The following is a 24,554-nucleotide window of genomic DNA, read 5'->3' on the forward strand; positions in this document are numbered from 1 at the left end:
TGGAAATTACCCAATAAAAGTGAAATAAAAGTCTGACAAGATCCACTTTTGATAAATTCAAGATGACATGATAATCACTGTCTTAAAATCTGCTCAAATATTTCTTGCCACCTGGACTTAGTTGCCATTTATAGATCAGCCATGTTATAATAAATGCCCCCTCCACCTCTTTGTTGTTTGTCTAATATTCTTTCCCAGCCTCTTCACAAATTGTGAAATAACTTCAAAAGCATACTTTACACAAACCTTTGTTCAAGCAAAGCACCCTCTGAAGCATTGTGCAGTCCTAGTGTGTATTTTTCTTTGCCTTTTAACCTCCTGTGCTTGTTCTTTTTGTTTTCAGATCTTTATTGATTCTTTTGTGACAGGGCCACACAGGGTACTTCTGCTGTCTTTCACTCCCCCCTCATATTGCTATTATATTGCAATATTTCCTTTTTCAAGAATTCCTACCCAAACTTGAGTTTATCCCCCATTCTTTCTCTTGTTGTGGGATCTTTGCTTACTAAACTCTATCTTTTGAAATTTCCTTAGTTTTATTTTTCTTCAGTCCAGAATCCAAATACAGTAAAATCATTCTCTCCCCCCCCCCCACCATTCCAAGATTCAGCCTTATGTTCTTCCCTGAACGGATCCCATTCATAAACTTGAAATATGAATATCTAAACTAGCTTTCCTGACCTGGTGGCTTCCCGATAGGATTTCAGATCTTATAATTCCCTAGCCAGCATGCTGAAGACACCACGGTGGAGGAGAAAAGCTAACTGAAATGTTTCAACTCAGCGCTGTGAATAGGCTTCCAGCCTGTGCTCCTTGCTGAGAAGCGGCTTAGGCATTAGTCTGATTCCATTTCTGAGGATCTGGAATCGGAAACCGCGAACTTATCCTCGGAAAACCGCGGCCTTTGAGACCATTCAAAAAGTTCGGCAAGTCATTTTGGTGGCCGCGTCGATCCATTCACCAGTTTTAAGTCACCGCCTGCGGTTGCGAAAACCGAGTGATTTATATATGTACGTGTGTGAGCCAGGATCGCGTCGCCGTGTCAAACGGTGCTCACGGTCCCCGCCGGCACTTTCAGTGTTTGGCGAGGCGAGAGTTCATTCTGTCCGTCCTACCCCACCTCCCCAACTCCCAGCGCTGTGAGCTCAGTTGACCCGTTCTTTGCTTGCGTATGGGATTTGTAGTCCAGCCACTGCTCCGTCCGCGCGCAGCCGCCTTCCTCAAGTCCGTCGCCAGCACACCGGGCTCGCTGTCCTACCTCACCTCACGGAACCGAAGTAGCCGGTGCACCGGCGACGGCTTGCACGTGTCTGCCGCTGTGGGCAGCGCTCGGGCTGCCTGAGGAAAAGCGCGCGCGCGGCTCCTTTAACAGGATGGTACCACCTCCGCCCCTTCCCTTCCCTTCCCTTCCTTTTCTTGGCGGCGGCGGCGGCGGCACAGCAGCCCACTGTCTGCTCCAGGCCCGGGCAAAGTCAAAGGACTGAGAGAGGAGCCTTTGCTGCCCGCTAAAGCCGGCGGCCCGGTGGGGCGCGGCCAGTGCATGAGGGCAGCGGGCGGAGGCGCAGAAGAAGGAGGAGGAGGCGGAGGAGGCGGGGGCGGCGGTGAGTCCCTCCCGCTCGCCCGCCTGGGCACTGGCAGCCCCTGCCGCCGCCTCCGCTCCTCACCGGGCCCCGGGAGACTGAGGCCGCCGCGAAGAGCCCGGGACATGCGGCCTCTCCAGCCACAGCCATCGCCGAGGAGACGGAGGACATGAGGCTCCGCAATGGCACCTTCCTCACGCTGCTGCTCGGCTGCCTTTGCGCGCTCTTCTCGCTTTCGTGGTACGGGGCCTTCGGCGGGCACAAAGGTAAGGAAGGGGCTCGCGAGGGAGGGAGGAGCGCTCCCGCCTTGCGCACTGCGCCTGGCCCGGATGAGGGCAAAGAACCCCGGCCCATCCGGAGGGGAACCTAGAACAATATCCCAGCCTAAGGGAGCCTGAAACCTGCTGCCTCGTCGGTCCCCTCCTTCTCCCATTGCTTGAGGGAGACACCCTTAACCGGAACTTCAATGTGATCTCGGAATACCCCCCATCCCGAGTTCTTCAGTTGAACCCCCTGAGCCTGGAGCGCACCATCTCCTGTCCTGCTGCTTCCCCCACCCTTTTTTTTTTTTTTTTGCATAGAGCTGTTCCTCTCCGCATCCGTTTTTCTTCGTAGCACCCAAAACATGATCAGGAGATACTTCCCCCACTTCTTTTAATTTGAGATGAGAGCCCCTGTGCGTTTTCGTGGGGCAAGCAATAGTGATCAATGATCTTTGCCCCCTCCCCATTTAGGAGCTTCATTTGTTCATTTGTGAGCTAGGGTAAAAAATGTAAAGAAATTTGCACTTATCTTTTCCTGGAACAGGTAGTTGGTTGTCTCCTTTTTCTTCCACGCTCCTCCGCATTTCTGTTGTGGGCAGTATCCATTTTTGCATTAATATTTCCCTAGGAAAGCATCTACAAATCTTATTCAGTTATACAGGATGCTTATTAGGTGTACCTTTTGATTTTTAACTCAGGTTTGGTCAAGGAAAACATATGATTCTTCCTTTGTGTTCCTGGTGTGTCCCTAAACTTTGAAGCATTGGAAGTGAGCATAAACAAAGCAAGACCTTCAAATTGGGTCCAATGCTGTAGTTTACAGGACTGGAACATTTATCTGGTGCCCTTGATTCTATTTTCCCTCTTTGTTTTTATTAGTATGGTTCTGTATTGAACTGGAATATGTTTATTGTAAAGATCTATCCCTCTTGTTTATATTATTTTAAATATTTCGTGAGAAATGTCTTCATCAGTTGGAATTGTGAGTTTCCTTGTATCAATAAAAAGAAAATGAAAATTAATGGCAATGGCCCAAGGAAGAAGCCAGATATAAGAAGGAATCATGGCTGAGGCGTGTTAATAAGGTTTAAAGACTATATTGCATCTAGCTTTTGAAGTTGTAAATGTGTTAAATGATAATTCAGGAGTTTTATTCTAAGATTCATGTACAGTAAAACTGATGCTTCCATTGACTAAGTTAGGAAAGTATAAAAATTGGTTCTCTGATTATTACTTGTTTGTTATTAGCTACTTAGGGCTACTCAACACTTTGCACTTTTAAAACTAAAATAAAGGAACATGAAGGACAGTGACTGCCCCTATTCCATATAATGGTCCTGTATTACGTATATTTAGCATTGATATCTACTGCCAGCACAGCTATGTTAGACACCCATGCTACTGTGCCAGTATAAACTCACCATCAATTCTTCGGATGGACACTACAATATTGTCAAACAACAACAACAAACAACCCCACACCATTAACTACATTAACTCACAAGACTTTTAAAAACAAATACCAGTTAATTATCAAAATATATTGACAGTTGATTTGCATCAGCATCTTGAGATTATTGTATCTGCCAGCTCTGAAATTGAATTAATGGACTTTGTAAATATTGCCCTTTTGTATGACTTTTAACACATCCCGAGATAGTAAGTTTTACAATGGGACTGCAGCACTTTTATTTCATCTAAACACTGAACAGCATCATCTAAACACTAAATGATAATAACAACCTAGAGACCATTCTATCTAGAGAAACAAATACAAGCTTTTTATCAGAATTATGAAACAGTAATTTTTCAGTGGGCTTTTTTTAGCTCAGAAAATTAAAATGGCACAAATGCAATATATTTTCTATCAGTTTTCCTATCAACATTCTCGATATTTACATGAATGTCAATATTTTTAATATTCTATATGAAATATTAAACTGATTATAAAGATTTATTGTCTTATTGAATTTGGCAAGCGCAGACGCATGTTACATCACAGACACTAAGTTAAATGGCTACATGTATCTTCATGTGTTATGATAAGAGAGTTGGAAAAGCCTGTACAGAGTTGAAGGACAGATTTGCCTTTAGGAAGCAACGTTGTTCAAAGTATCAGGACTGGTATAAATTCTATCAACTCAAGAAGAAAGAGAGGGTTTTTTTTTTCTTTTCACTTCCTTCATGTATAGTAATTGTTGCTATGAAGTGTAAAAGGGAATAAAATGAATCTAATTCCCAAATCAATATTGTAAAACATAAATTTATATAAAAGCAATATACCACACAGGTACACATACAGGTAGCCCTCAGTTTACGACCATAGTTGGGACCAGAATTTCCATTGATAAGCAAGGCAGTTGTTAAGTGAGTCATATCCAATTTGACGAGCTTGTTTGCCATGGTTGTGAAGCAAATCACTGTAGTTGTTAAATCACACAGTCCTTAAGTGAATCTGGCTTACCCCATTGACTTAGCTTGTCAGACATTGGCTGGGAAGCTCACAAATGGGGATTAGGTGCTGCAATCCTTGCAAATACATGCTGGTTGCCAAATGCTTGCATTTTGATCACTTGACCATGGGGATTCTGCAAGGTTGTAAGTGTGAGGACCGCTTGTAAGTCACTTTTTTTCCAGTACCATTGTAACTTTGAACAGTGACTAAATGAATGATTGTAAATTGAGGACTATCTTGTACTAGAGCTGTAGAGTTCTTTGCCTTTGAAGGCAGAAAGGTGTTTCATGCATCTATCTGAATTCCTTATATCACCTCCCTCTGCTTCTGCGACTTCGTGGCTATTTTTCACAACTGATTCCAGGAAAAGGTGTGTTGGACTAAACCGGATTCAGACAGATGCTATGTATGATCCTCCTTGCATTTAGAAATACTTTTTACCTTTCCGTCTGAAGTGATATACACACTCTTTTACCCATGTAAAGCTGACTCTGCTTCTTATATTTCACCTTACATTCTTGTGCTGTAATTTTCTTTATTCTCCTTTACATGAAGATCTTCAATAAGGGTTTTAGGGATGATTTTCATCTTAAAATGTCCCAGTTTAACTTGTTATACCTGCTGCCCCTCTTCTCAAGTAGCATTAATATACAAAAGCAGGTATCGGTGATAATAATCTGTTCTTCATTGCTACACTGGCAATGTTTATACTAGGTAAAGGACTGTTGTATGAGCTAAATTTCTCCATCACTTTAAGATCCAAATTTCCAGTTTACCATGGTACATAATCATGCTTTAGGAACGTGTTCCCTCTGGTGAGTTGTATTTATCTTCAGTCATTATTTCATCCATTAGATTTTCCACTGAAAACACTATCCTACCATAGCTTCAAGGTTTGTAAAATATATAAAGTCAGACCTGTGGTCTGATGACTAGGATGACTAGAGCAAAGCTGAAAGAACAAAAAACAATCACTTTGTAAAAAAAAAATCAACAACTGTTGCACCTGCAAATCAGGACCACAGAATTTGGCAGGGATTCATTACAGATACAACAGGGTTGGGGGGATGCAGGGAGAGCAGACTTTAGGATGGCATCACTTTGCACAAACAGGAAAGTTGCAGAATGGTTTAACTCAATACAGTAGTAGGCAATGATGTGGTTTCTTGGTTTTGGTTTGCTTTAATGTGTTGTTGAACCCATCCAGTGATTTCCTCTAGCTTTGCCTTTTTATTGAGCATTATGCTGTTACTGTGCTACTAGAAAACAAACCTTTCTTTTTAATGAATGTTAATATGGTTGTTCTGAAGGTTAGGTCTGGAGGCTGTTGCTAAAGCTAGCCTCAGTCAAACTACTTAAGGAGAAGTCCTTCTTGTCAATGGGTTTTATTCTGGCAAGGCTAATGGATACTGTGCTTTGCCTACTGCTTAGCTTCTTTATTAACTTAGTGCCTCTACTTTGGCTGCTAGTTTCTACATTTTAGAAGTCATTAGGGCCATATCATCCATCTGTCTGGAGGCTATTTTACTCCCCCCTACCCATTTAAACAATGTGTCTTTGTAGCTCTGCATAATGGGTTTGGGCTGGGGATGCCCTTCCTTGCTTCCCTTGCATTACTCATCAACTAAAAGGTTCTTTCAGCTGTGGTATAAATCCCATTAAAACCTCCTCCCTACAGAGCTTTAAATAAACAGATTTGGAGAATGATACCAGTAGAGAGATTTCTGTCTATTCCTATCTAGGCCTTCTTGAAAACATTATATGTGCCCTTCTTTGTTCCCCTGTTATTTTAAACACTGGAAAAAACTGACTTCTGCTCCTATTTGTAATGGTTGTAAAAGACAATGGCATGTTCTTATCTATTTAAATAAGAAATGCCACTTAGGTAATACTCATATGAATGTCAGTGAAATGAAAACAGTCTTCTTACACTTTTTTCTTGCTGTTCAATTGGTAATCATTTCATGTTGTAAGATGGTGAATTCTAGTATTTTTCTCCTTTTGTTATTTAGAGTTGTAAGTCTTTCAGGTTTTTTTTTATTTAAGTCTCAGAAAAATATGCATGTTATTTTCAAATAACAGAAAACTACCTGTATACATTTAGGTAAATGTTGAATGGTTTATTTAGTTATTTGTTTGTTGTAGTCATAACTCATTGTTTGTCTAGAAATTGAAGCTGTCTTATACAGTACTTTTGCCCTCTAAATGTTCTTGTAAAAAACAGGGTTGAGGAATATAAAGCAGTTAGGCTGAAAGCTAGTGACTGGGCTACAAGTTACCTAGTAACTTTATGACAGAGGGGTTTTCCACATTACAGCCTTAAGCTGATTGGTCCCTGGGTTATTATAAGCCATATGGGAAAAAAAACCTCAGCTTAAAAAAGTCCATTCCAGATTTTCTTCAGTTTGGCCACATCATGATGTGCCCTTTGGATTGTGTTTGTGACAGCTCCTAATTGGTGGATTCCCTTGCTTTTTTTTTTTTTTTTTACTCTTTCTTAGCTGGTTAAAAAACAGAAAGAAAACAAATACAATACTTTGGGATGGAAGGGTGACTTCAACCAGAGGAAGAAAGTAGCAGAAGTGTTGAGATTTTACTTTTTTTTTTTTTTTAAGGACAGATCCCAAGTTTCACTGCTTTATGGGTGAACTTGCCAAAGGTTTTTTACCCCTGGTGAACCTGTTTTTTTTTTAAATGATTGTGGACCAGTGCCTGGAGAGGTGGGGTATTCTTGAACAGTAGCTACTTGGAGAGAATCAATTTGCCTACAATGAAATGAAGCAGAGAAGCTAGAGAGAAGTGCTTGAACTGGCACAGACTGGAAAACCCAGCGAGCAGGAACTTCAGATAGAGGTTTCCTTCCATGGGAGCATATAAAAGATTACATCGTGCATTCTTTACCTCAAGAAATGGTTAGTGGCAATGGTACAATGGCTACTGATGTGATGGCAAGAAGACCTTTAAGATGACCTAAGTGGGAATTTGAATTTGAGGTCTGCTGATCACTGCATATTAAATAGTTCAAAACAATCACCACAAGAATTAAGTTGCATCTAAGAAAAAATTATTAAGCATGCCTAGGCATATGGGAATGACACGCTAAAATTAGCTGAGAATACTGCCCTCTATTTTGCAATATTTAGGAGGAGGAAGAGGCAAGTTTGCTATTATAAGAATCTTGACATAAGATATAAAAGCTGAAAGAGATAATGCATTTTATTCCTTTATGACCTTTATATTTTAATATTTGTATATCCACTAGTTAACATCTTTGCAGCTTGGAATGAAGTGTTAGAGTTTGCATAATATGTGTTGACAGACTTTGGCTGACAATACTTTTATCAGGAAGGTTTTTTTTAAAAAAAAAAATCCAGTAATAAAGCATGGAAATGAGAGCTGCTGAAATAATCAATACCTCTAGCTTGTAACTAAAGCTTACAGAGGAGTCCCAAGTTAGTGGTATGGGTGAGGCTGTGGAGTACTCCTTGCCTGAATTACAGATTGTAGAGACATAGTTAGAACTGGGGAGTAAATACTGTAGACTAGAGGCAGTCTCTCAGAAAAAAATTGGTTTGATATTTATGGGCAAGACACAGGTTAACCAGCATGGAACAAGATAGAAAATAGGTACCGTAACTTTGAACATTACTATTGTTAAAGGAGTTGCAATTCAGTTTTTATGTACTTAAAACTCCAACAAGCCTGGTGTGTATTCTGCTGCTTGTGCAGTTAGAGAATGTTGTGGGAGTTTCCAGAGAAGACTTAATTTTTCATTGTTTGGGCAGTTGGCAAGAAAGTATTTGGAGCAGGTGACAGGAAGCATAATTGCCCTGTTTCTTCTGTTGGTCTACAAAAGAGGTCTTGACTATAATAGTATCTGTGATACTGCAGATTTTCCTTTCTGATGCAGTTTGATATGAAATTCAGGCCTGGTCTATTAGCTGGTTTGTGATTCAGTTTGTTGCTGAAAACATTGCCTGTGAAGTTTTACCTGGTCTCTTTTTCATAGTTATAGACTGTGAGCATGGGGCATAAGAAAAAGGGGATTCTAAGAGGCTGAGGAAATGTAGGAAAGGCAACAAAAATAAACTCTACTAGTCCCAACTGAAGGAGAAGCTGAATAGTCTTCTCATTTCACTTTCGTAACAATAGCAAACTTTTATACAAATATGGCTTATGTTCTGATTTTGTTTTTTTGGCTCTACATTGAACACTTAATTCCTCCCCCCCCCTTCAGAAGCATAACTATCTAATGAGTTAAAATATTTACATAAGGGGTTTCCTAATGCAGGCAAAGCAATTCAGGTGTGGCATATGAACAGCTCAAACTATCTTCATCATTTCTTTCTATCACTGTTCAGTGTCCTAGGACAGTCTTTTTGAATGCCTTGTCAGATGTGATAGATGACAACTCCCATCAGGCAAGCATAATCAGATTGTAAGAGGCTGTCTATTATGTCAAATTATAGTTGGAATTTTAAAAAATATATTTATTTATCATATTTATATGGCCTGTCATTTCAAAGAAAACAACTCTGGGCAGCATACAACGATCAATAAAAGCAACAAATATGTGAAAACCATCATTATAAACATATAAAAAATCATTATTAAAAATAAGAAACCCTAGAAGTTTAAAATACTGTATATAAACCGCATAGAGACAGCAAAATATTAAATACAATGGAGCTATCTAAGGACTTCTCCAGCTCCCTGGGGATCCCGGCCTGGTGACACAACCAGGTCTTGAGAGACTTCTGAAATAATAACAGGGATGGAGCTAACCTGATTTCAGGGATGGGGGAGGGACAATGTTCTATAGGGTGCACCCTATGTTGGAAAAGGCCTCTTGGGGCCCACCAAACTGCAATAGTTTTTTTCTAATTACTCCCATGGACCTATTTCAGGTGACTGGGTATGGATGGCTCAAAGAACCTTTTGCAAGGGCATGTGGAGGAATTTTCCCAGCATCTGTTGGATAAAAGTGCTCGGATTTCTTCTCATTTGGATACTGACTTGGTTGCAGGTCTTGTGGGGATGCTTAGGGAGGAGTCTTGCCCTGTTGTCTGAGAATAGTTTGACCAGCTGGACATGAGGAAGTGGATAGGATTCTTAGGGCTGTGAGCCACTTGCTGTTTAAGATTCACGCCCCTCATTGTTGATAAACACAGCCTGGTTGGGAGCGGGGAAGCATGTGAATGAGTTCTAGCAATGGTTAATGCTTCCTTGAGGGAAGGAATTGTTCCTTTGCCTGTTAAGGAGGCTTTCTTTCACACACACACACCCCACTTCAAGAAGCCATCACTGGACCCCCACTATACTAGATAATTTCCATCCAGTATCTAATATCCATTTTGAGGAAAGACGATTGAGAAGGTGGTAGCACAGCAGCTTCAGAGAACGTGGAATGAAACAGATTATCTGAATTCCTTTCATTTGGGCTTCAGGTCATGATATGGGACAGAAATAGCATTGATTGCACTTTTGAATGATCTCTGGCAAGGGCGGGGTGAAGGTAGTGCATCTATCCTTACATGATCTGTCTGTAGCTTTTGATACCATCTACCATGGTATCCTTCAGGATTGCGGTAGGCAGCACTGTGTTGTGCAGGTTCACATCCTTTCTTCAGGGCCAATTCTAGTCAGTGGTTGTTGGAGAGGAGAGATCCTGACATCAACCCCTGCTATGTGGGATACTGCAGGGCTTGGTACTCTCCTCTCTCCTATTCAGCATCTGTATGAGACTGTTCATCCATCATCACCACAAGGAGAAGTATTATCAGGATGCTGATGATACTCAATTATATATCCTTGATCCTGGCAAATTAAGCAATACTGCAAAGGTCTTTTGCTGCCTGGGGGTTGTTAGGTTCTGGTTGGGGAACAAGAGGTTTCAGATGAATTCTGGAAAGACTGCGTGACTTTGGATTTTTGGGCCTTCTGGTTATAGGATTATACCATCTTTTGTGCTGGTTGGGGTGGCACTACTGTATGTCCTAGACTCATGACTCCTGCTCAAAAAGCAGGTAGCAATTATGGCTAAGAGGACCTTTGCATGGGTTTGTGTTGTGTGCCAGTTGTGCCCATTCTTAAATCATGGGGTTCTACTCACTGTAACTCATGCCCTTAAATCACTTTGTATTTGGATTTCTGTAATGTGTTCTAAATGAGGCTGCCCTTGAAGAGTATCTGGACGCTTCAGCTGGTGCAAAATATGGCAGTATGAGGAGTTATATATGCCCATAGAGCAGAACACATTACACCTCTGCTCCACAAGCGGTATTATTTGCTGGTTTGCTTCAAGGAGCAATGGTAGCAAAGTGGTTAGAATGCGGTATTGCAGGCTAACTCTCCCCCTGGCCTAGAGTTCCATCCTGATGGAGCTCAAGGTTGAGTCATCCTTCCATCCTTCTGAGGTTGATAAAACGAGGACCCAGATTGTTGAGGGCAGTATGTTGGCTCTGTAAACCACTTAAAGAGTGCTGTAAAGCATTATGGAGCAATATATAAGTCTAAGTGCTATTGCTATTTGACCTTTAAAGCCCTTCATGGCAGCGGGTTGGGTTATCTGAAGGACCACCTCTCCCCTATTATATCTGTCTGCCCCATTAGGTCTGGCAGAGAAAGCATGTTGTGGGTCCCATCTACCAGGGTGTTATATTTGGTAGGGCCCAGGAAGTGGTCCTTCTCTACTGTAGCATCTGCCTTATGGAATATTCTACATCTTCCCCCCCCTCCTCCCCCAGGAGAGATTAATTCCATTCTTCTCAACATTCTGCAAGTCCTTGACGACTGGCTATGTTATCAGGCCTGGGGCTCCCATAGGCCCAGGCAAATTTTGCATCTCTTACTGTGGTTGGTATCATCCTTCTCTTGTTTTTATAGTTATTTCTTAATTGTGATTGTTTTATGTATTTATTGCTTAATTATGTGCTGTATGCTGTTCTGAGTCATTTTCATGTGAGATAGGCTACACAGATATGGTAAATAAATAAATAAATTTGCCCATCATGAAGCACTCAGAGGGGGAAAAATGTGATGAAATATTTAAAAGAAAATTAGCTAGATTCCAATTTTAGTTTAGCAGCACAGAGTTACAATTATTTTTAATACCTAAAGATTGCCAGAGCTATGTTGACTTACAGGAGAAAAATTATGAGTCACTGACATTTTTTGTGCATCAGGTGTCAAAATGAAGCAGCATGATGGTGCCCACAGTTGAAACTTGTTCATTAGGAACTGGACTGAAGCCATTTAATGGGCTATCAGGCATCCCTGACTTTAGCTAGGCAGCTGCCTGCACTGACAGGTCTGAATGATGATCTAGAAATCGGAAAATACTGCAGTGGCCAGGTAACAATTAAACCCTTGAAGCACACAATTCTATGGTAGCAACCTTTCGTACAAAAGAGTAACTCCCTGCCATGGCTTCTGAAAGATACCCAGCAAATCATTTATCAGAATTAGTACCAGTTCAAACACATTGTATTCTCTCTGCTTATTTACAACTTTATTACTGCTGCTAACTGGTAAACATTTATTATGAATGTCAGTCAGCTGTGTTTGTTTTTACATATACAATTTATTACGCAGAATAAATGTACCCATTTATCCAATACTGTAAAACAAAAATTGGGTAGAATTATGCCTCACTTAATATATGATAAGTAACTGACCATTCTGGAAACACAGAACATTCAGTTTTTGGGAAGATATAATGGATGTATTGCCAAATTACTATTACGGTAGAAAATGAAACAATTGGGAAGGAGCAGGCTACCCCTACACAAAAGGACAAAGGAAACTGTCCAAAACCTGAATGCCAAAGAGAACTGGACTAAAAGTTCCAAAGCACAATCATGTTCCTTTGAATGAATTGCTTGCATTTGCTTAACCCCTCCAACTCTATTGTTTTGGCTCAACACTCATAGCATCCAAGATCCACTTCCCCATGTCACTCATTTCTTTGTTTCTCTTTCAATCATGATCATTCCTTCCCATTTTTTTCTTTCATCTCCAGGAACAGCATCTGCTTTCTCTCCCCAGTTAGGTAGTTCTACAAGCTTTGCTAATATCTCCCTGTGGTCCGTATATTCTTCACTACTTGTGCCCTAATTCTTGCATTTTCCTTACCAAGTTGCAATATGTGTTCCTTTTATCAGGACAAACCCATATTCCCTCCTCACCAAGCAATGGTAACTGGATCTACGAGGACACTTTAAAGTGGGGCATTGACCTAGGAATGATTTCCTAGGAATATCTGATCTGATATCATCCAGAGGCATTTTGTATAATTATGAAAGCAGATTATGATTAGATGTTTTGATATTCTGGTGCCTTGAAAAGCTGTCCTTTAAGGTACTATGAAGATTTTTTTAAAAAGGTCTTTTTTTGGTACATTAGTGCCTATGGCATGTTATGTAATTCCTAATATGTTGTGAAAACAGACGTTTTATGTTTTCTTAATTTGGTCATTTCTAAAGAACTAATATGAAAACAAAATCTCCTGCAGAATCAGTTTGATTAATGAAGTCATTTTCTCCTCATTTCTCACCTTGTATCTTAAATATGAAATAACTTAATAACTGAGACATATTTATTTTCACTTTTCATTTCAGTATTTTTGTCTATGAGACTTTTCTGTTGCTCATGTTTTTTTGTGTTTTTAAAGTCACAGATTAAGTGGTAAAGGTACTATTTCCCCTTCTGCAGTAAAGTTAGATTTATTAGTAGTGCTTGCTTAATTGCACTTAACTTTTTCAATCAATGTCATTTTTGTAATGAGATTTTCTGTAGCCCATCATCACTGTCGGGAATACCTGCTGAATGAATTAAACCTCTTGCTATCCTAACACTGCATTAATAATCCCCCCCCCCAATTCATTGTCTCTTCTGTCTCTAGGCTGGTTGAACCAGAATAATAACCATATCACAATTCTGATATGAAAAGAAACGAAGTTGACCTCTTTAATATTCTATTATTTAATATGAATGTGTTATTTTACTAACCTCATTGAGATTCCTTAGCCGCAGGGGCAAAAGTTATATGAGGGGAGGGTGGTCAGAAAAATTAGAACAAACTAACACCTCTCATTCAGTTTTCTGTAGCAGAAATAAGTATTGATCAGTTTTTGAATGATAAGCTAATATACAGATGTATATATTCGTAACTTTAAAGTCATGGTATAGATTCTCCAAATGCCTTCTTACAAGTGATATTAGTCTGGGTGAGAGAAAATTACTTGATCACAGATTCATAAGTTAAAGAGAGTCATTGTATTCAACTCCTTATTGAGTTCAGGAACTCACATTATAGCAGCCCAGACAGCTGCTTAGCTCCACTTAAATATATTCAGTAAAAGGAAGCCCACCACCTTTCTGGGTAATTGGTTTTCATAGTTGAATAGTTCCTTCTGTTAGGAAGTATTTTCTAACATTAAGTGAGAATCTGCTTCCTGTAACTTAAATCCAATATTCCATATCCTGCACACAAAAGCAAGAGAAAATAGATCTTCTGTTCCATATGAGATCCTCTCAGGTACTTGAAGAGCACTAATATATCCTTCTTTAGTCATCTTTTCTTAAGGCTAAATATAATGCCTTCAATCTCTCTTTCTAAGACTCAGTTCTTAAGTTTTCCGATCACTGTTATTGCTATTTTGGTATCTGTTCCAATTTCTCTGAGCATTTCTTTTAATGTGGTGCCCAGGTTTGGACACAGTACTTGAAGTGGAATCTGACTGAAACAGAGTAAAATGGAATTATTCCTTCTAGCAATTTTGAAATAATTTCTGTTGTTATAGCCTAACGTTACATTTGCCCCCCCCCCCCTTTTTTTTGCAACTACTGGCTTGTACTGAACTGGTAGTCATCTATACTTCCAAGAACTTTTTCAAAATTACCAACTATCAACTGCTGCTAGCTGACCTGGTAGCAAGCTGGAATTGGGCTTTTTTTTATTTTGGCGTAGCACTTTGGAAAATGTTCCCCAGAACTGGCAGCCTTAAAAATACACATGTGTCTATATCAGAGGTGAGTTTCAGCAGGTTCTGACCAGTTCTGGAAAACCGGTAGCGGAAATTTTGAGTAGTTCAGAGAACCAGTAGTAAAAATTCTGACTGGCCCCGCACTCATCTATTCTCTGCCTCCCAAGTCCCAGCTGATCGGGAGGAAATGGAGATTTTACAGTATCCTTCCCCTGCTACGCCCACCAAGCCATGCCACGCCCACCAAGCCACACCCACAGAACCGGTAGTAAAAAAAATTTGAAACCCACCACTGGGCTATATGTATGTGTAGGTATAATTATACAGATAGTCTCAACTTATGACCATTCATTTACTGACCATTCAAAGTTATGATGGCACTGAAAAAAGCAATTGGTTCTTGCCCTTACAACTATTGCAGCATCCTTGTGGTTATGTGATTGCAATTTGGGCACTTGGCAACTTGCATGTATTATTATGACAGTTGTAGTACACTCCATAGGACACTCCATAGCTGACTTCTAACAAGCAGAAAAGGCAGTAATAAAATTGCTAGTCACAGTCATATGACGTCTTGTTTAACAACCTGCAGTGACTCACTTAAGAACTACAGTGGAAATGAGGTTGTAAGCCTGTCACAGTCACATGATGTCTTACTTCACAACTATACCACTTAACAATGAGGTTTCTTGTCCCAATCCTGATCATTAAGTGAGGACTACCTGTACTTGGAGTAATGGTTCTAAGTATTAAAACACGAGTAGTTTTATCAATGTGTTAGTTGTCTGTTCATAATATGGAAATAATAATGTTCATGTACTATTATAGAAATGCACTAATTATAAACAAATAAGCAAGGGGTAAGGATCCGAGAAAGCAAAATGGGGAGAAAACTCATACATTAAATGTAGGTTATACATGGAATTACGTGGTTCATGCATTCACACAGCTTTTCAAATATTCAATTGCCTTTGGATAAACTACAGTTTAAATAACACAGGAAGGACGTCAGGTTTAGAAAAAAAAACATTTCATCCTTGTATGAACTATAGATGTATAGTTCAGAAATATTCATTCAGATACCCTGACTCTTTAAGACAGGGATGTCAAACTCGCGTCGTCATGGCAGCATCATGTAATGTATCGTGACTTTTTCCCCCTTTACTAAACTGTCCGTGGGCATGGCCAGCGTGTGACGCATCTGGCCCACGGGCCGCAAGATTGACAGCCCTGCTTTAAGAGGTGTTTAAAGTTACAAATAGCAGGAGGATAATGCTTGATATCAAAGCTGGGGCTCACTGGGAAGCTGCAGCTGGATCTGCAGGGCTGAAACGCTACTCATTCCCATTTCACAAAAGTAGCTCACGGTTCAGAATCTTGCTACTAGGCACTGAAGCTTTGTGGAAATCTCTGATTGTACAAAAACCATTATCTCCAGATTATAACCTGGCAACAGAAGTACTGATAAAGTCATCATCATCATCATCATCATCATCTAGCATCATCATCATCTAGCATCATTGCTTTAAGTGCAATTACACTGGAATTTTTAACCTAGTGAAGCAGGAATTTCAGACCAATCTCAGATTCTTGATGATAGAGTACTCTCCTTTGTTATAACTATTTAGGAAAGAAGAAACATGAAATTATGGCAAAATTAAGCCCGCTTGTTACTTTTTCTGAGGAAATAACATTTTCCTGGAGAGCTTTGAATTTGAAAAATTAGGGTTTTGAAAATATGGCAATATACTAAGCGTTGATTTATGCAAACATTGAATTTTCTTAAGAATTCTAGGAATGTACCATCGGAAGCCGTAGTAGTGTAAGAGTGGGGGGAGTTATATGAATATTACTTCACAAAGCATAAATATGTAGTGGAAAGTGGCTGGTAATTTTTCAGTTAATCTTGCTTATTAATGGATTGATTCAATGCTGGGACAGTGGTTTTGTTGGAAGATAGGTAAACAGGCAGCTTCAAAAATGCAATTTCTTGACTGCTTCAGGCCCTGAAAGATTTATTTTGGCAAATTAGAGGTTTGTTTCCTAAGTGCAAACACTTGTAGCAAATATTCTCATTATAACATTCCTTTCCAAATCCTCCATGTGAGAGTTAACTTATGACCTGCAACAAACTATCTCTGAGATATGTTACATTAAGCCTGGCTCAGACTCAACTCTTTCATAATTTGTTTTCTCACATTTCAAAGAGCAGAAAAATGCAACTGACATTATTTTAGCTGTTTAGAATTTGATATTATCTGTATAGTTTTTTTAAACTAGTAAGTAAAGTAGGATTAGAGTATTTCTATGCTAATCCTACTTAGCAAGGATGTAAAAACAAGCCTTTTAAAAGGCACTGATAATAGAGTTATATTTTTATACCATTTGAAATAGTGACATGGTTATAAGGTATTTTAAAATTAAAGTAGAAGAAAAGATTGATTCACATCAAACAAAATATTATACAATTAATTATAATTACTCGTAATATGTCATAACTGATTATGGTAATCAGGGATGTCAAACTCGCGACCCCCAGGCCGGATGCGTCACATGTTGGCCACGCCCATCCCCGATTTAACAAAGGGGAAAAAAGTTACGATACATCATGTGACAACGATATGACACCACAGGTGTGACCCCCTCTGCAGTATTTGGAAAGAAAACTACATGAACATGTAAATGAAATATCTTGGTTATTCACAACATTGTGAAAAGTTGAAAAGCATATTTGCACCTAGGTAATAAGGCAGAAGTTAACTTTCAGGGGAATCCATTTTGAACATTTACACATTGGAAAATTATAGTCTGAAATTATTTAACAGTAACAGAGTTGGAAGGGACCTTGGAGGACATCTAGTCCAACCCCCTGCTCACGCAGGAGACCTGTACTAGGGATTCGAACCAATTAAGATGACATACCTTTTCTTTCCTACCATCATGAGCAGTATAAGTTTTATATCATGCAAAGATGCGTTAAAAAGAGTTGAGTAGAAAATTCCCATTGAGGATTGACTTGGAAACACCTGGTGGGTCAAATGCTTTAGATCTGGAGTCCCCAACCCCAGTCTGTGGACAGGCACCAGTTTGTGGCAGCCTAGAAACTGGGCCATACAAACAAGCAAAGCCCCATTTGCTGGATGCAAGCAGCACGTGAAACCATACAAAGTCTGGTCCACGGAAAACCTCTTTCCATGGAACCCATCCCTAGGGCCCAAAAGGTTGGAGGCCGCTGCTTTAGATAACAATTTTCATGTATAGCAACTGCAGAATCAAGGTATACTTGGACTTGGCTACATGTAGTCTACAGATGTCCATAAACAGCATTTGTACTCACTGTTCCAAATCTTTATTATTGTCCTTATTGTTATTATTATGCTGAGACTTTGCTAATTTATATTTCTTGTAGATATATTTCTCTAATACTAGTAATGTAGCACATTAATATTGTAAATTAACCTAAAGTTACTTGGTTTTAGGAATTCTTCACTATTTAGAATGTATGGTTCAAAGTACAGTATATTTGAGTAAAATAAATGGATAGAATAAAGGAGAAAAAATAATAAATTAATATGCATTTCTTCCTCTCATTTATTCTTACTATTTTTTTCTTTGAGACTTAGCACACAACAACTGAAACAGGAAACTATTTGCTGTTCTAAAATAGTATTCTGAAGTCACGTACTTTGTGTGTATTCTAATCTCCTGTTCCTCATTTTACTGTATATTTTTTCTGCTATCCACTGTTGAGCTGTTTGTTCAGTTTGGGTGATGGTTGAGCTCAAGCAAATTCTTCCCCAGACACCTCTTTGTTAGATCAAATTGCCCCTGCTCTTTTACTATCCCCTTTGTTCCTCCAATAGTACTATTTGTTTTTCAGACTGAAATTGAATACATTCTTCTTACTCTTCTGTATGATCAAGATACTATTTTTCCTACATTTTTCTCTCTTATAGATGAAAATTCTACATTATCATAAGTCTAAAGGCTGGAAAATCTTTGAATATACTTTGCTTTTCAACTTGCATTTTAAGTGAGGAGATTGTGTATATAAACATCCAATTCCCTTCTTCCAAGCCTGACAATGAAGTCTTTAAATTTAAGTCACAAGACCATTTCCCATGACTGTTCTCCTTTTTTAAAAAAAATAATAATTTTTTTTTTAACTTCCCCCATTCTTTTTTTCCTTCAGAAGTTAAAGGAAAATTCTTGCAGCCTCAGCTGTTCCATATCCCCACCTCAAAACTAAATGTTATTGCTTTCCCAGATCACTAGAATATTTACAAAGAATTCTGTAATATATTCTTTTCTATGATGAATCCTCTTATACAGTGTTGCATTCTAAACACATAATCCAGGGATGGAGCGTCTGCCAAACCCTGTGAGTTGGGACTTGCCTTTCTTTCTTGCACTGCATAATGAAGTACCGAGTATGCTGGTAGCACTTGGCAAACAAACAAGGGCAGAATAAGCCTACTGAGGTAGTTGGATTACTTTAATTTCAGAAGTTCTCTCAGCTCCAAAGCCTTGCCAGCAGCAGGCAAGCAAGGCAAAAATGAGGGAAGAGAGGTCTCTGCATCTAAAACTGAACTAAAAGGAAGAAAGCCTTTCTAGGCTGGTTCTAGAGCTGGGGGGTTTTTTTTGGTCCAAGTAAGCAGAGGACAAATACTGTATACTGGGAGTCCAACAGCTCTTTCACCTATTCTCCCCACACCTTTCCTGCCACACACCTTTTGTCTCTGTCCTTTTCTCTCCTTCAGCATTAGGGAACCAAGGACTTCTGAAGTATCTGCAGAGGTCAGGAGAGAGAATGAAGTGCCAGAATGAAGATTCATTTCTCCGTGTTTGGAGCTAAATCCAAATAAAGGAGAAATTATAAAACATCTTATGATCCCTGGGATGTTTAGCTTGCAGTCCGCGTAGAGTAAATGTGTAAATTACATTTTGGAGTATGTTAGAATGCATAAAATAGGTTTTGTTAAAAACCCAGGAAATAGGAAAGAATTTTCCTTCACTACCCTTGCTTTATACTTTATTAAACTTTACAAATTGGAATTTAAGATAAGTTGGACCCCTACTGATATCTTCAAGTATTTTGCTCCTTTATGTTACCTATTTCATTTGGATTTACTGTAAAAATTAAAGCTTTCACTATAGTGGAAAATGTCAGCCTCACTAGGTAGACCAGAACAGGAAATTAACTCCACAGGCACACTAAAAAAAACATCCATTGAGATTGGCTATAATAACAATCTTGCAAGTCTGATTGTACTGTATCTCCTCCTCCTTTTTATACTTAAGTGAATTAGGAAGACATCTGCCTGAGCCGCTTCCAAATGTTATATCATTCTACAGTTTAAAAATATTTCAGCTCCTTTTAATACTTCAATATTTTCATCAAGGTCACCTTGCTTTAGTCTCTACAGTAAAGGAGTTCCTTGTTAGAACAAGCAGAGACACGGAAAACAAATGACTCCCTATTTTGAAGCAAGTACTATAGAAGATGGGATGAAACTCATTTCCCAACTTGAGTTAATAAGCAATGGGTAGTTGCAAAAGAGAGTAAGAACATATTGTCATTAAGCTATATTGCAGCACTAGTATTCAAATAGCAGTTCTTCATTGTGCCAATGAAGGTGAATCTTCTCATCTTGATTTTTGTTTCCCATGATTTACAATGTAAATTTTGCGTAACAGTTGGAACAGTTGCATTATAAATCCTTTGCTGGCATTCTAAACTCTGGCTACATTTTCACTAAAATATTGTAGAGGTACTGGTAATTGCACAAAGTGCACTAAATGGTTAGATCAAAGTATTTTGGTGAGCTATGGGACTAGCAGGGTATATTCTGTACATACATAAATATATCAAAAGCAAATAACCTACCATATTTTATGGACAAAAACAATGCAAAACATTTTTATTAGCTTCCTTGTATAGAAATCAAGGAAATATAAAAACATACTGAACCTAATATCAATACCTGGGAAGATACTGGGGTGGGGGGGGCAGATCTGTAAACATCTAGAAACAAATAAAGTTATAGCTAGTAGCCAGCATGGGTTTGTTAAAAACAGATCATGCCAAAACAATCTTATTTCATTCTTTGACAAAGTGACTAAATTAGTAGACCAGCGAAATGCTGTGGACATAGCATATTTAGACTTCAGCAAGGCATTTGACAAAGTAGACCACAATCTAGTTCTCTGTAAGCTAGAAAAATGTGAGATAGACAGCATCACAACCAGATTGATTTATTTTTTTTTTATTGCAAAAGTTTTACAATTACATTTTCACCCCTTTTTCCCCCCCCACCACCCACCCCAAACTTCCCAACCTCCCTAACCCTCCCTAACCCTCCCCTCCTCCCAGACTTCCACACAATATACTCATATCAGGTAAAAAAAAACCCTTAGTATAAAACTTGTATAAAACTTGAACCCCTCCCTCCCCCTTATAATTTTTCTTTTTATCTTCATTACATTAAAATATTTCTAATGCATTATTTTCAAATAAAAGCTATTTGATACTTCCTAGTTTGATATTTGTTCTGAACATATTCTATCCACTTTTTCCATTCCCATTCATAAGTCTCTTGTGAACAATCTTTTAAGTATGCTGAAATCTTCGCCATCTCTGCAAAACTGGCCATCTTCAAAGTCCATTCCTCAATAGTGGGCAAAGCTTCGTTTTTCCAGTATTTACCTATCAACAATCTTGCTGCTGTTATCATATACAATATCAATTTTGCTTCACCCAATGTAAAACCTTTAACTATACCCAATAAAAACAATTGTGGAGAGAATTGAATTTTTTTCTTCAAAACATTCTGCATGACCCATCAAATTTTTATCCAAAAAGCCTTAACTTTCCTACAGGTCCACCAAACATGATAATATGTAGCATCCAAGCATTCACATCTCCAACATTTTGGCTGAACATTAGGGTACATACATGACAACTTTTTGGGGTCTAAATGCCATCTATAAAACATTTTATAGAAATTTTCCCTCAAATTCTGCGACTGTGTAAATTTAACGTTCTGAACCCAAATTTTTTCCCATGTTTCCAACATCACTGGTTCTTCAAAATTTTGTGCCCACTTAATCATACAATCTTTAACTAATTCGGTTTCTGAATCCCTTTCTAACAAAACATTATAGAGCCTTTTAATATGCATTGGACCTTTCTCTTTTATATGTCTAACCAATTCTTCCTCATGCAACATAATACCAGTTTTTTGGTCCTCTTTCCATCTCAATTGCAATTGATTATATTGTAGCCAGGTTAAATTAATCCCTTCAGCCAACAGTGTCTGTAGTGTCTTCAGCTGCCATCTGCCCGCATCTGTAAAAAGAACCTCTTTATATAAAAAACCCCCGAGTGACATTATATTTGTATTCCACAAAGTATGACCAAGATCCAGCCATAGCGGTATTTTATAATCCCATTTGAATCGGTGCTTCTTCCAAACTCTCATCAAAGAGTCTCTAAGTATATGGCTTTTAAATACTTTGTCGACTTTGTTGTCATAAAATAAGTAGGCATGCCATCCAAATTCAAGATCAAAACTTTCTACGTTCAATATTCCAGTCTTTTTCCTTCCAAACCAATCACTTGTTAGAGTCAAAGCTGCTGCATCATAATATAACTGTAGGTTTGGAAGTTTAAGACCTCCCCTTTCTGGAACATCTTGCATAATTTTCAATTTCACTCTCGGCTTTTTCTCGTTCCAGACAAACTTATTCACTCCAGTTTGCCACACTTTCAATTGTTTATCACTTTTAAGCACCGGAATCATTTGAAACAAAAAAATAAATCTTGGCAAAATGTTCATCTTAACTGCTGCTATTCTTCCAAGTAGAGACAGTTGCAGTTTTTTCCAAGTCTCCATATCTTTCTGCACCTCTCGCCACAACACCTCATAATTATTTTGAAACAATTTCGTATTTGATTCTGCAACCTGGACTCCTAGATATTTTACCCTTGGTACAACCTCAAAACCTGCCCTCCTTTCAAGCTCGTGTTTACGATCTTGTGTCATGTTTTTAACTATCATCTTAGTCTTTTTATGATTCAGTCTAAAACCTGAAACTTTACCATAGTCTTGTATAATGTCCTTCATCAGGATTATTGATTCCATTGGCTGTGTTAGGGTAACGACTAGATTGTCTGCAAATGCCTTTATTCTGTAATCCTCTTGCCTTATCATTATACCTTTCAAGATATTAGAGTCCCGTATTGTATTTAACAAGACTTCTAGTGTTAAAATAAATAAAAGTGGGGACAGCGGACATCCCTGTCTTGTTCCTTTTTCAATTTTAAACTCTGTTGTCAAACTTCCGTTAATAATAATCTGTGCCTTTTGCTCTTGATAAATTGCTGAAATCGCCTGTATAAATTGATCCCCAAAATTCATCTTTTTTAAAGTCTTTAGTAGAAAATTCCAATCCACTCTATCAAAGGCCTTCTCTGCATCCAAGAAAACCAGCACTGCAGGGATCTGTTTATTCTTCTCAAGATATTCCAATAGATCTATTACTTGCCTTACATTGTCCTTCATATATCTACCCTCGATAAATCCCGTTTGATCATCATGAATCACCTTTTGAATTACTGGCATCAACCTGTTGGCTAATACTTTCGCATAAATTTTATAGTCAGTATTCAGAAGAGATATTGGTCTATAATTCTCCGGTTTTTTAGGACCGGCTTGCTCTTTTGGTATCAAAGATATGTAAGCTGTTGTCCATGATGGGGGTATTTTACCCCCTTGTTGAATATTACAAAATAGATCTCTAAGTTGTTCCACCATTTCGACTTGCAAAGTTTTATAATAGACTGCAGTCAAGCCATCCGTACCAGGAGCTTTAGCTGTTTTTAATTGTTTAATTGCTACTATTATCTCCTCCTCTGTTATAGGATAATTCATTCTTTCCTTTTGTTGGTCAGTAATTTTTGTAACTCTTTTATCATCCAGGTATTTTTCTATAAGTCCATTCTGCACATCCTCTTTAGCATATAATTTAGTGTAATAATCCACAAAAGCTTCTTTAATTAATTTTTGTTGAAAAATTTCTTTCCCTCCAATATCAATACTATCAATAGTCCGTATACTCTGTTTTTTCCTCAGTGTATAGGCCAACCATCTGCCCGGTTTATTAGCGTTACAAAATGTATTATGCTTCGCATATTGTAAGTTTGTTGCAACTTGTTCCGCCATAAGCATTTGAAATTGGTCTTTCAGAAGTTTTATAGCACCACATATTCTTTCATCTGTTGGATTTTTAATAAGTAACTGTTCTTTATTCTTTATTTCTGCTTCCAATTCAGATCTTTTCTTTTGTCGAATCAGTCTATGTTTAGAGTTCATATAGATAAGCACCCCTCTCATATAAGCTTTGCTTGCATCCCACACAATTTCTATTGGGGTGCCTTTATTCAAATTTATTTCAAAAAATTCTTTCAAGTGCTTTTTAAGTTCTGTTATATTTTTTTCATATCTGAACAAGTTCTCATTTAATCTCCAAGAGCGTCTCTCAGTCTTGCCTATCTCGATTTCTATCCATACTGGGCTATGGTCAGTCAAAGTTCTTGGAAAAATCTTTGTTCTTTTTGTCTTAACGAGTAAATCATCTGACAACAAAATGAAATCAATCCTAGAGAAGGATCTATGTCTGTCTGAAAAGAAAGTATAGTCCAATTCTTTTGGATTGTGTATTCTCCAAATATCTTTTAATTCCAAATCTTCTTTCATATCAAAAAAGGTCTGTGGTAACCTGATCCTAGACTTCGCCAAACTCTTTTTATCTAATTTGGAGTCAATTACTCCATTCCAGTCTCCCATGATTAAAATAGATCTATAGTCCCATTGCAGTATTTTAGTATGTAACATTTTGTAGAAGTGATCCTGTTGTTGATTGGGAGCATAAATTCCAATCAGAAAAATTTGGCCGTTGTTGTAAATAATTCAATTGCTACAAACCTACCATCTTCATCTGCTTCTATAACTTTAGCTGAAAATTTTTTATTTACATAAATAACCACACCATTCTTTTTTTGCAAAGTTGAAGATATAAAATGCGTTCCTAATTTGGAGTTTATCAAATATTTTTGATCTTGAACTGTAATATGCGTTTCTTGTAGACAAATTATATCATTATTAAATTGTTTCAAGTATGCAAATAATTTCTTCCTTTTCTGTGCTGAATTCAACCCATTCACATTCCAAGACAAACACTTAATTGTCATCTTTATCTTTCTGGAGCA

The 24,554-nt window shown here is 38.3% G+C and overlaps 1 protein-coding gene across 1 annotated transcript in view; it reads left to right on the top strand.

Moving 5' to 3' along the window:
* The first annotated feature begins 1,490 nt into the window (after positions 1-1,490).
* Positions 1,491-24,554, top strand: part of MGAT4B (alpha-1,3-mannosyl-glycoprotein 4-beta-N-acetylglucosaminyltransferase B) — a 119,858-nt gene continuing 96,794 nt past the window's right edge. The window contains exon 1 of the mRNA XM_070937237.1: positions 1,491-1,846. Within this exon, the coding sequence (XP_070793338.1) occupies positions 1,750-1,846 (97 nt within the window). The 5' untranslated portion in view covers positions 1,491-1,749. The remainder of the gene's footprint in view (positions 1,847-24,554) is intronic.

This window comes from Pituophis catenifer, unplaced genomic scaffold (assembly GCF_029215685.1).
Source record: "Pituophis catenifer annectens isolate HBS135680 unplaced genomic scaffold, rPitCat1.0.hap2 SCAF_2, whole genome shotgun sequence".
Lineage (NCBI taxonomy): Eukaryota > Metazoa > Chordata > Lepidosauria > Squamata > Colubridae > Pituophis > Pituophis catenifer.